Here is an 11,081-nt window from a genome sequence, read left to right as displayed (position 1 = left end):
ACATCCTGCTAAATTATTTTTTCCTGCAATTCATGTGATGTTACAAATTCCAATTTCTACGATATGTTACAAATTTGTAACTGCTTTGGGGCCCATTCAATATCTTTAACTGCTCTGGAAAAAGATTGATGTATGTTTTGTGTTTCTTTTATTTGTAGTCATTGTTGTTGATAGAGGCATTTTTATCAGAAAGAATGAAATTTGATGTAATTTCTTTTTTTGCATCAATAGGTCCACACCACTTTACATTGGGAGTTGCCTCTTTTAGGCATATGCCAATGATTACACCACTGTCATGGAGAAAAGAAACTGACAAGAGTGAGAGAGGATATTGTGAAATAGTGGTCTGGCAGATCCCAGTCTTCTCTACTTTGAGGTTTGTCTGATTGTGAGTCACTTCATCAAACTGGTGTTTCTTTTTATTTTCCATTTCCATCCACTACAGAGGCTAGAGTTTCTGACTAACTCTGGCCAACATTACAGGCTTCCACATGAGATCGTAGCTTTGGCAGAGGAGGAAGAATGGGAAACAGAGGAGTGAAGGAGCGACAGACAAGGGGAAAAGGAGGTAGTGGGGAATGAGGTGAGGAATTAAGATCTCCAGTTAAGGGGAAGAGGAGGGGGAATAGGGCAGAAAGATGTGCTCTAGGTCAGGAAAATATTGGAGGAGAGGGTCCAAAGACCGGTGTTGGAAAGGGGGGAGGCAGAGTAGGAGCAGCATGGAGTAAATACAGAGAGGGGGAAGATGCAGGTGCAAGAACAGAGCTAGTAATCAAATCAGTTATAAGTGTCACAAATGGAACAAATGGAAAAGAAAATGTTAGAGAGAATGGAAAGGTCGAAGGGATAGAAAATGGAGAAGAACTCAAAGTCAGGGACGGAGGTCCAGGGAGACGAGGGAGAGGAAGAGGAGGAGGGAGAGGAAGGGGGGGGACTGCAAATAGAGACGGTCTAGGCCAGGGAGATGTAGAACCAGTAGAACTGAAGATAGACAAGAGAGGAAGAGTGAACAGAGGGGTGGGTGGGAGAGGTAATGGAGGTTTGGGTGTAAGAGGTGGAGGGAGAGATGGATTGGGAGAAGGGAGTGAGAATGAGGTAGGACAGAGAGGAGATAGCGCTGTGGTTGGTGGAAGACCAGGAGAAGACTCACATCTAAMCCAGCAGGACTACCTCCAGCTGATGAAATCACTGAGCGTCAGGCTCCCTGAAGGTGTCCTGACCCCACAGATTATTGAGCTGGCTAACATGGAGAGCAGCATCCAGGATGCCCAGGCCATCATCCCAGACCTGGAACACTTTAACATCCGGTTCAAAGCCGTTCCTCGACTGGGCTGCCGGGAGGTTAAACACTTTCTGGCCATGAAAAGGGACAGCCAGGTCCTTCAAATCACAAAACTCCTCTTCTTTGACCAAGAGGATGATGAAGAACAGCGTAGGAAACACTGGAGGGGGAACAAGACCAACACAGGCCGAGGGTTCAGGCTGAGGAATAGGTACATGGGTGATACGGCTGTCTCAACACCGGCTATGTACACCAGTGCCACCAGGAGTTGGCCTAGGTTGGAGGTGTGGGGGGGGTGTCTTCGATAGTGACTAAAGGAACCAGAGTGAATGTGAAAGACATTGAGAGCAAAGAGTATTGTGACGAGTCAGTGTTTTGGAGGAACGGAGTGTCACCCGGGCCTCGGAGGTTCGGTATGTTCTTCCAGAATGAAGCAGACGAGTTGGAAATGCTCAAGTTCTTTCATGAGCTGGGAGAGGGCAGGTCAGGTGGAACCAGGACAGCATCATACACCAAAGGCAACAAGGTGGAGTATGGATTCCTCAGCGGAAGGTTGGACTTCCTGGCCCAAATCCAGACGGACAATTCTGAAAAAAAACGGATAAGCGGCTGAAAAGAAGAAACGTGAACAGCTCGTGATCGAATGCAAAAGCATGGTTGCCAACATGGTCGGGAAACTGGTCACTACAATTCCCAACAGTAACCAGTACAACTACCAGGTCCAGACCTACATGTACATTCTGAATTGGGAGGGGGGGGTAGAAAAGTGTTCTCAGATGAAGAGAGCAGTGATGATTGTGAGACACTACCACCAGGGAGGGGACCCTCCCAGGGACTTCCACTGGAGTTACCTGCAGATAGAGCCCTCTGTCCAGGCTGAGATAGACAAGCTGAGGGCCCTACTCCAGGTGGAGGTGTTGGCTTGCTACTTAGCCCTCCTCAACCTCATCTTCCAGAGGGAAACTAAACCTCAATAACTGTGATTTTTATTATTAATTAGGTAGTATGATTGTCTAGTCTATGACTTATTAAACTGGAAAGAAAATAATAAATTAAGATTATCTAGATCATGTTTATATACTGGGTGGTTCGAGCCCTGAATGCTGATTGGCTGAAAGCTGTGGTATATCAGACCGTATACTACTGGTATGACAAAAAAAAAAACTTTTTACTGTTCTAATTACATTGGTAACTAGTTTATAATAGCAATAAGTCACCTTGGGATTTTTGTGGTACAGTATTTGACCAATATACCACAGCTAAGGGCTGTATTCAGGCACTCTGCGTTGTGCCGTGCATTAGAACAGCCCTTAGCAGTGGTATATTGGACATATATCACACCCCCTCAGGCCTTATTGCTTAAATATAAATCATATTTTTCAGTACATACAGAGAGCAGTTGTTTAAAAATATATTTATTATGTTTTACATTGTTTTGCTTCGGGAGTTAATTGCCCCTGCAAACACGCCAGCACACTAAAACTTGTCATACATGAGAATCAGAACTGTAATAAAACACTTAATTCATATTTAATTTGATGCAAAAGCGCAAAACAAACTAAGCAAATTCTCTTTTACTCTTCTGCAAGTACAAATAGCACCACAAACTAAAGCCAAAGTCAGAACTGACCAAATCCATTGAACCCAGACCTGGTTTAGTTCTGATCCATTTCACCACATCTCATCGGGGCCTGTTGTCCTGGGTCGGGTCTAACTAATGCCATCTTTCAGGTCTTGATTGAACTAAGCGAGTGCCATGGGCTAAGTTTTTTTGTTCTTAAAACACCACAAAGAAGCAAAAACAAAATTTAAAAAAACATTCACCCACATGTCACAGATAGTACATGTGTATTTTTCATGATTATATAAATTACTTAAGTTCCTCCATTTTACTGTTGTTACACACAAAGTGCCTTCTGAAGGACCTGTTCAATCACAGCATTATATTACAAAATCATCATCAATGTCCTCAGTATCATTAATACTGCGTTCATAACCAAGTGAGAAGGTGGCATTTACCACATATGACCGGGAAAAACCCACTTGAACACCGTTCCAACTGGTAATTACTAGTGGGAAACTTGTCTATCATCCCTGAGCTCTGACTTCTCCCTCATGGTGACCTCTGACGTCACCTATAAGAAAATTACCTCAATAACAGCATTTCTGGCTGTTAAATGCAACAAAGCATTATTTATAAAAAGTAATCTGTTAATATGGTTTTTGAACACTGTAATTTGTTGACAAGCGTGAAAGCTGTACTTTTAATTTACAGTTGACGCCACTTGTTGGCCATTAGCCAATCAGCGTTTCCCAACGAATTCAAAGAAGGTAAAATGTATCCAACTGGTATTTACGACTTCACAACTGGTAATTACCACCTTCCCACTTGGTAATGAACACAGCATAATAGTAGGCTACTACTCAGTACCATGGTTTGGGGTCAATGCCATTTCAATTTTGTCAACATAGGAAGTGAACTAATGGGAACAAAATTAAAATGTAATTGGTTCCAACCCTACTCTTCAAATAGCTAAGGAAAACGTATAACGGGTCAGAAGTACATTTTGGTCAAGGCCCAGTCAGCATCCTACTCTAAAATAGCAACACAGAGTAAATGTGTATGTCTAGCAGTGCATTGGTTGAAATGGCTCTGTACTGTAGTCCAACTTAATTTGAAGGTCGTTACTCAATATTTTTACCCATTCGTAAAATGTAGGCTAAGTGATATTGTGTTTATTTCTTTCTTAACAATAGTAAACATATCTAACCGTTTTAAATGTAATCCATTTATTACAATGACCTGTAAGCATATAAATCGTGATCAAAAGCCTGCTTTATCACTTACTGTGATATTACTATGTAAAAATTATTCGAAGCAATGTATAAGCAGACCTTCAAATAAAGTGTGACCTATGAGTCAGTACACAGCCATCAGCTACTGAAACAAACTGGATGGGAGTGTTAGAAACTGTTCCTATGGTTGCATTTTGTCAGCACTAACACGTCAGTCATGTAGAAAGGCCTTACGGTTTCCACTAGATAACACAGTCACAAAGTCAAAATTGGCTCTATCGTGAAAATTCATGAAAACAAAATTGTGCTTTTGGTCTCAATTTAAAGGTCAGGGTTAGGCATCAGTTTGGTTAAGGTTAGTTAGGTTTAAAAGAAAATGTAGAAATAGGTGGGGTTCATGACTTTGTGGCTGCATTAACTAGTAACAACACCTTGTATTGTGCCAGCTGAACCAGATGTAACAGAGTCCGTTAAAGACGTCACTCTCCATCCAGAGGTGGCCACTCTAGGTCATGAAAGGAAAAAAAAGAGTATCCAGGTTTTTGTTGCCACCTCCAAATAATGACGCCTGGGCCATGCAAACCAGGGCAGGTGACTTACCATCTAATATAATGAAGTAAGTGTTTAGGAATCATAGATGTCGCAAATCCTCCAGCGTTCCATAAACTGGTGTGCCCACCTCTAAACTCATCCCTGAAACTGTCAAAATGAACTAGGATGACGTTGCGCATAGACACTGAACTGAGGTCAGTTTTATGTTTCTCCGGACTTGGAGAGAATAAGTGATGATCCTAGATCTGTGCCTAAGGGCAATATCTATCCGAAGCGTCAAAAGCATCACGTGGGATAGATCCCTCCCACTACTGACATCAGATCACATGGGAAGCAAGTGGTCATCCCTCTCTTCTGGCTCCTCCTCTGGCTCTGTGGACACACCCCTGTATGTGGGAGGTTCCTCTTCGGGGCCCTGTGTCCTACACACGACGTTACATCCATCCTGAGGGTGAGGGAGAGAGTGAGAGTTATGACTGACCAGCCAATCCCAGCCCGCAAAAGAACAGCTAAGTGCCCTCAAGTAACGCATAATTGTGGCCTTCAACATAGACTCTGAATCCCAAATCAACCCATATACCCTCCAACAGACCCCGAATCCCAAATCAACCCATATACCCTCCTTCAACATAGACCCTGAATCCCAAATCAACCCATATACCCTCCAACAGACACTGAATCCCAAATCAAACTAAACACCTTCCAACCTAAACACTCGTAGGGGATAGGGTTTGGGATTGTACCAGAGAGATATGTGACGTCCATAGTCTCACGTCAGATAGTTCAGTGCAGACGGCCGTTGCGTTATCTGATAACTCGCAAACACTCATGGCATAGCTAGAAAGAAGCTTGAAAATGTTACCAAGGTGACATCGTCCACTAAACCCCCTTTCATCCTCAAAAGAGTCAGAGTTAATCTTTCCAAAAACAATAAACCTGTAGCTAATATTGATGTTTTTTCATGAGCAAATCTTCACTAGCTAGGTATTTTGTGGTGGTAGAATCAGTATTTATGAAATTTGAAATGTGCACAGAAATTTGCTAGCTAGCTCGTGTCTGCTTACTGAACCAGTCTCAAATCAATCCATATGAAATGAAAGGCAGGAATGCTAACAACACCAGTTCACACATTCCATTCTGAATACTCCCTCTAGCTAGCGCAGTGAAGTTCCAGCTAATGGACAAATTCGTTTTCATGATATCTGTTCTGCCGTGATTAGCGCGGCGAGTTCTACAGCACAGATGACTGCTATCTGCGACATTATCGAGTTGGCCAAATGTTCCAAAGTAGCGAGGCACAGTGCCGTCTGTCCGAATCAGATACATGCTGATTTCTGAGAACAGTCCCAGAACTTTGCTGCCGTACTTCATCAACAAGCTGGCAAACTAGATACTGTATGGCCATTCAAACAAGCTTGCACTGGGCTGCTAGCTGGAGCAAGTTTGCTCAGCTGACCGAGCAGGATTTGCCGTAGTAGCCAGCACATCATCGCTACCAAGAGAGGAGTGATTTTCAGAATTAGCTATTAGTGTTAGGCGGATGAACAAAATCTAGATTTTTTTCTCTCGATTAGGTCCACGTCCTATAAGACAGATCGGTTGAGGGACGAGCTTCACGTAGTAGTGACGCCACCTGACGTGAGACAGTGATGTGACTTCTACAAACACTCACCGCTGCCAGGTTGCCAACCTGCGTCCAGAAGACATAGTTGGGGAACTGCTGCAACCCTTTGGCCCCGACAATCAACCGCTGGTAGAGGAATCCACAAATGAGGTACACTGACAAGAGGACGAACCCACTGGGACAGAGGAATGAATAACATTTTTAAAAAAGGTGTCAAATCCCCAGTTGGAAACCCATCCCATTAACTGACATATGAACAAACATCACAATGAATCACAGGGATAATTATTTTGGTGTTATGTGGTGTTAAGCGTTGAGGAAATAAGAGACCATTATTATAATGAATACCAATAAATATGTAAATATGATCCGTTTTGCTTGATCTTGCAGCTTTGTTTGGGAAAAGTCTGAGTATTTCTGTAGTCACTGGAATGTGTGTAATCAGGAAGGATGCATAATCTTAGTACTAACATTATGAGTATTATGGAGCCTGCACTGAGCTGGGATGGCAGAGCAGGACAGACCGCACTGGAGTCCAGTTCAAACAGATAGAAACAGTCCGTGTTCCTCTCCCTCTCCTCCAACACCACTTCCAGCTTCCCCTAAGAGATACATGGGGAGAGTGAGAGAAAGAGAGGAAGACAGAGGTTTGAGCAAGAGGGAGGACGATAGGAGGGGATGTAGAGAGGTGTGCATCAGTGTGTGACAGGGAGAGAGGGAGAGAGGCATGACAAATCACCACACCACAGTGATCTATAGACATTGAAGAATACGGACCAAACCCTCCCTCCCCTCTCTCACCATTTCCACTCCTCTGTTGCAGGAGATCATGACGATGGCCTTCCTCATCTCCTTGGAACAGTGGGTGTCATACTTTGTGCCGTTGCTGTAGATCAACATCACCCAGTCACCTGTAGGGGGTGATGGGTAGCAGAGAGCGAGAGAGATGGAAGGGGAGAGAGAAAGGGCATCACGATATCTGGTCATGCTAGAGCTGACTTACAGAGATACTATAATATAACACACTGATACGACCGCCACATGACTTTTTCAAAAGAAAAGATATAGAATCTGGACATTCTTACTTCCTCCGATAGCCTGTGTTGCAGTGTACAGGCCAAGCACGGTCTCAAGTTTTTTCTCGGTATGGTCGATCTGAACGAGTCCCGCTCCTACCGTTTTCCCCACATCCCCACACACCTGGAACTGGTATGTGTAGTTCTCCATGTTGCTTGTCGTCTCCACAGAGAAACTGTAACCAAGGGAACCGTGAAAAAAAACTGAGGTAACGTTACCTTGTATAAGTGTTACGTGTGATGTTACATGAGTGATGTACACTAAAAGTAACACTCTGGAAAATGAAAACTACGGGAGTTTCCAAGCTTAATGTGGCCTCATGACTGCTGAACAATAACCCTTTTATACCATCATGCAAAGCTAATTTCTGTGACAGCTGACAAAGTATAATTTCATCTCCACAAGCAATGGACGTCAGTGTGCGTGGTCTTACTTTTTTGCTGATAAACACTTGCTTTGATACCCCTCACCTGGTAAAGCAATAGGATATACCACAGATATTTATATTTCTTCCATTTCTAAAATGGTCATTCCTTACGTCTTGTTAGTGAGCGGTTCTAGAAGACTGAGGACCTTCCGTTCTGCCGGGGACTTAGAGAACAGCTTACACCTCTTGGTGTCGTCACTGGCCTGGCCTCCACACACCAACAAGACCAGCTGAACAGCCAGAACTAACAGCCGCACAGACGTTGCTGTGTGTGGGGGTGACATGGACACCTGGGGGAAATATATAATGGTACACGATTAAAATAATATACTTAGTAAGGCTTATTTGGTGTTTCACTGCATGACTGATTCATTGCCTAACCAATTCATTTGACACAGTGACACTGATAAAAGCATTAAACAAGTGCTGCACTTTTAACGTTGTAGGACTACTGAGAAAAAACACCTGCCTTGTGATATTTACAATGATTGTACAAAACATTAGGAACATGTGCTCTTCCCATTACATACTGACGAGGTGAACGCTATGATATTGATGTCCCTTATTGATGTCACCTGTTAAATCCACTTCAAATCAATATAGTAGGAGGGGATAAGACAGGTTAATGAATGATTTTTAAGCACATGGATTGTGCCATTCAGAGAGTGAATGGGCAAGACAAAAGATTTAAGTGCCTTTGAAGGGGGTATGGTAGTACCGGTTTGAGTGTGTCAACAACTGCAACGCTGCTGGGTTTTTCCACGCTCAAAAGTTCTCTGTGTGTATCATGAATGGTCCATCACCCAAAAGGACATCCAGCCAACTTCACACAACTGCGGGAAGCACTGGAGTCAACATGGCCCAGCATCCCTGTGGAACGCTTTCGACATCTTGTAGAGTCATGCCCCCAATGAATTGAGGCTGTTCTGAGAGGGGGGGTGAAACTCAATATTTGGAAGGTGTCCTATTGTTTTGTGCACTGTCACTATTTCTGTGATTCCTAAGAAAGAGACACATCTCATGAACAAGTAGGCCTACCAAGATATAACTCTACTACAACAGCGAGTCAGACCATATGAACTCTGACTGGTAAAATGACGCAGCAAAGCTGCTTTCAGAAATGGTGCGTTCAAGAGCACTGGGAACTCGGAAAAATACCAAGTCAAATCATGACGTCAGTGATCTACAACTCGGAAAGTCGGAGTTCTAGAAAAAAGGCCCCAGTTGTAGTTCCCGAGTTGGAATTAGGAGGACAGTTTAAAAAAAATAACGATCAGAGCTCGTTTCTTCCCCTCAGTTCCCAGTTGTCTCGAACGCTCAGAAGTTGGACATTTCCGAGTTCACAGTTGTTTTAAACGCGGCATAACATCTGTTTGCAGGAGGAAATGAAACTATCCCGCCATCTTGACTTGCACACCCCTGACCTAAGGTGCATTCAGGATGGTTTCTGCAACGTTCCGTGAGCACTCAAGGCAAGACTGTCGAAGATAAACTGAACACCGTGGTAGATGCCGTAAATCATTGCGAAATAGATGATAAAGCCGTAATTAACAAGCAGCTGTCATGCAACTTTTTAAATTTTTTAGAACGTTAACTTACGCATCCTGAATCCAACCCTAGCCGCGGCTGATACTGTAACACGAACAACTTTTAGACATACCTTCATTCCGAAAAGATGTAGCCAGCTATTCCGAAGTGTAGGTTGGGTTAGGTTGAAATGGCTACAACCTAGCTGATCAAGTAGCTAGCAAAAGCAAGCTAAATTGGACACTGTGTCCTCCGTTTTGTCTTGCAAATGCAACAGACTAACACCTGGTAATCAATTTCGATCACGCACAATTACGAAATCATGTTCGTTAACATTCCGCTATAAAATGTACTTTAAAGTAAACGATTTATGCTATAAAATCATTATACAGCGTCTAGCGTTACTTTGTGAGATGCGGAAGTGGAACTAAATAAGGAACCGCATGTGACGAGCAAAGATTTAACTAAACCAAGATAGACCATAGCTTGTCGTTTCAAATGGTATCAAATGAGTCGTAGTGTGCAGAACAAGCAAGGAGGTAGGCAGAGCCAATCACGCGCTAGCGATATCCTATTGGCGAGTTCTAGTATACATCTGCATATTTACGCTAGGGAACGCCTACTCTGTGAAGTGCGTGTGTGCAATAACTCAATTGCTTTTGCACTCCTAAACAGCGCGATTAAATAAAAAGAATTGAGCAAGGTACCACGTTCATCTGTACAAATAAGAGTATAAACAAACAATAGTATAAAGTATAAACACCATGGGACCACGCAGCCGACATACCGCTCAGAAAGTAGACGCGTTCTGTCTCCTTGAGATGAACGTACTTTGGTGCGAAAAGTGAAAATCAATCCCAGAACAACAGCAACGGACCTTGTGAAGATGCTGGAGGAAACAGGTACAAAAGTATCTGTTACGTTTGTATTTGAGTGTGTGTGTTTCAGGAGATGGCATCCTGAAATTCTCCCCAAGCAGCTGATTGGTCGGCCCCAATTGATGATTGGAGAGCTGACCCCGCCCCCTCGTCAAGGCGCAGCTGTCTCCATTTACCAATGCCTTCTGAAGCTATCAAAGCCAGTGTTCTGTTGTTCAGGAGAGAGAGATGATAGGCAGGCATGGATCATTGCTGAGAGAGGAGGTTGATGGTTATAGCATGTTGGTCGTTGGTATGTACTGTGTTAGTTGTTGCTGGGAGCAGTTGGTATGTTCTGTGTGAGATTGTTACTCAGATAGAGCTTATTTGATGTCCTTTGTTTCTTAGTTTGTTTGAGATATTGTGGAAGGGGAAGGCAGTGGGGAGTGCTTAGGCAAGAGGCCCGTGGGCATACATATTCTGTTGATAATTATTTTACTTGAGACAGGAGAACAAGAGGAGACATAGGACGAGGTGGATAATTTTATAATAAGGCAGGTTTATTCAAGTGTAAAAATATTATGCAAAGCGTGCAGCACGGCTCATAGCTATGGTTGACACAATATACACACTCCCTTTTATATTGGACATATGCTGGACTCATTGGACACATGCACGACACCCACAACTCCCCTCCCCCATGACAATCACACAGACACACACAACTCAGGGATGGAGCTCAGGACAAAGAACTACCTCAGGAACCAATGGAACGTGGACACCAGGCTGATCAGGACTACCCAAGACCCAGTTCGACCAATCGGAAGGCCAGACTCGCAGATCTACCTACTTTGCTTGTTGTCTATATATTACTGTACTAGTGTTGGAACTAGTCCCTTTTCCTGACGACCCCATACGGATCAGATAGAAAGGCCGTGC

General features: G+C 43.5%; 1 protein-coding gene across 2 annotated transcripts; it reads right to left on the bottom strand.

Moving 5' to 3' along the window:
* Positions 1-4,472: 4,472 nt before the first annotated feature.
* LOC111964844 (cation-dependent mannose-6-phosphate receptor) lies at positions 4,473-10,139 on the bottom strand. Of its 2 annotated transcripts, none has more exons than XM_023988670.2 (7): positions 10,073-10,139; positions 7,870-8,048; positions 7,340-7,506; positions 7,056-7,165; positions 6,726-6,856; positions 6,303-6,429; positions 4,473-5,075 (listed from the first exon to the last, which is right to left on the bottom strand). In XM_023988670.2, exons 2-7 carry the CDS (start codon positions 8,040-8,042, stop codon positions 4,953-4,955), a joined length of 831 nt encoding a protein of 276 aa, XP_023844438.1. In that variant the 5' UTR covers positions 8,043-8,048; positions 10,073-10,139; the 3' UTR covers positions 4,473-4,952. The 2 variants fall into 2 exon arrangements, with proteins under 2 accessions (XP_023844438.1, XP_023844437.1); XM_023988669.2 differs by lacking the exon at positions 10,073-10,139 and adding an exon at positions 9,419-9,794.
* Between the last annotated feature and the right edge of the window lie 942 nt (positions 10,140-11,081).

Source organism: Salvelinus sp. IW2-2015, linkage group LG6.1 (assembly GCF_002910315.2).
Source record: "Salvelinus sp. IW2-2015 linkage group LG6.1, ASM291031v2, whole genome shotgun sequence".
NCBI lineage: Eukaryota > Metazoa > Chordata > Actinopteri > Salmoniformes > Salmonidae > Salvelinus > Salvelinus sp. IW2-2015.
The sequence above is the reverse complement of the archived record's forward strand: the minus strand, read 5'-3'. Positions and strand labels throughout refer to the sequence as shown.

What these genes read in the sequence shown, in the direction of transcription:
- LOC111964844 (XM_023988669.2), bottom strand. An exon ending in AACACAGGCTATCGGAGGAA is followed by an intron (nt 7,166 to 7,339) that starts GTAAGAATGTCC and finishes CACCCCCTACAG; the next exon opens with GTGACTGGGTGATGTTGATC. An exon ending in GGCTCCATAATACTCATAAT is followed by an intron (nt 6,430 to 6,725) that starts GTTAGTACTAAG and finishes CCTCTGTCCCAG; the next exon opens with TGGGTTCGTCCTCTTGTCAG.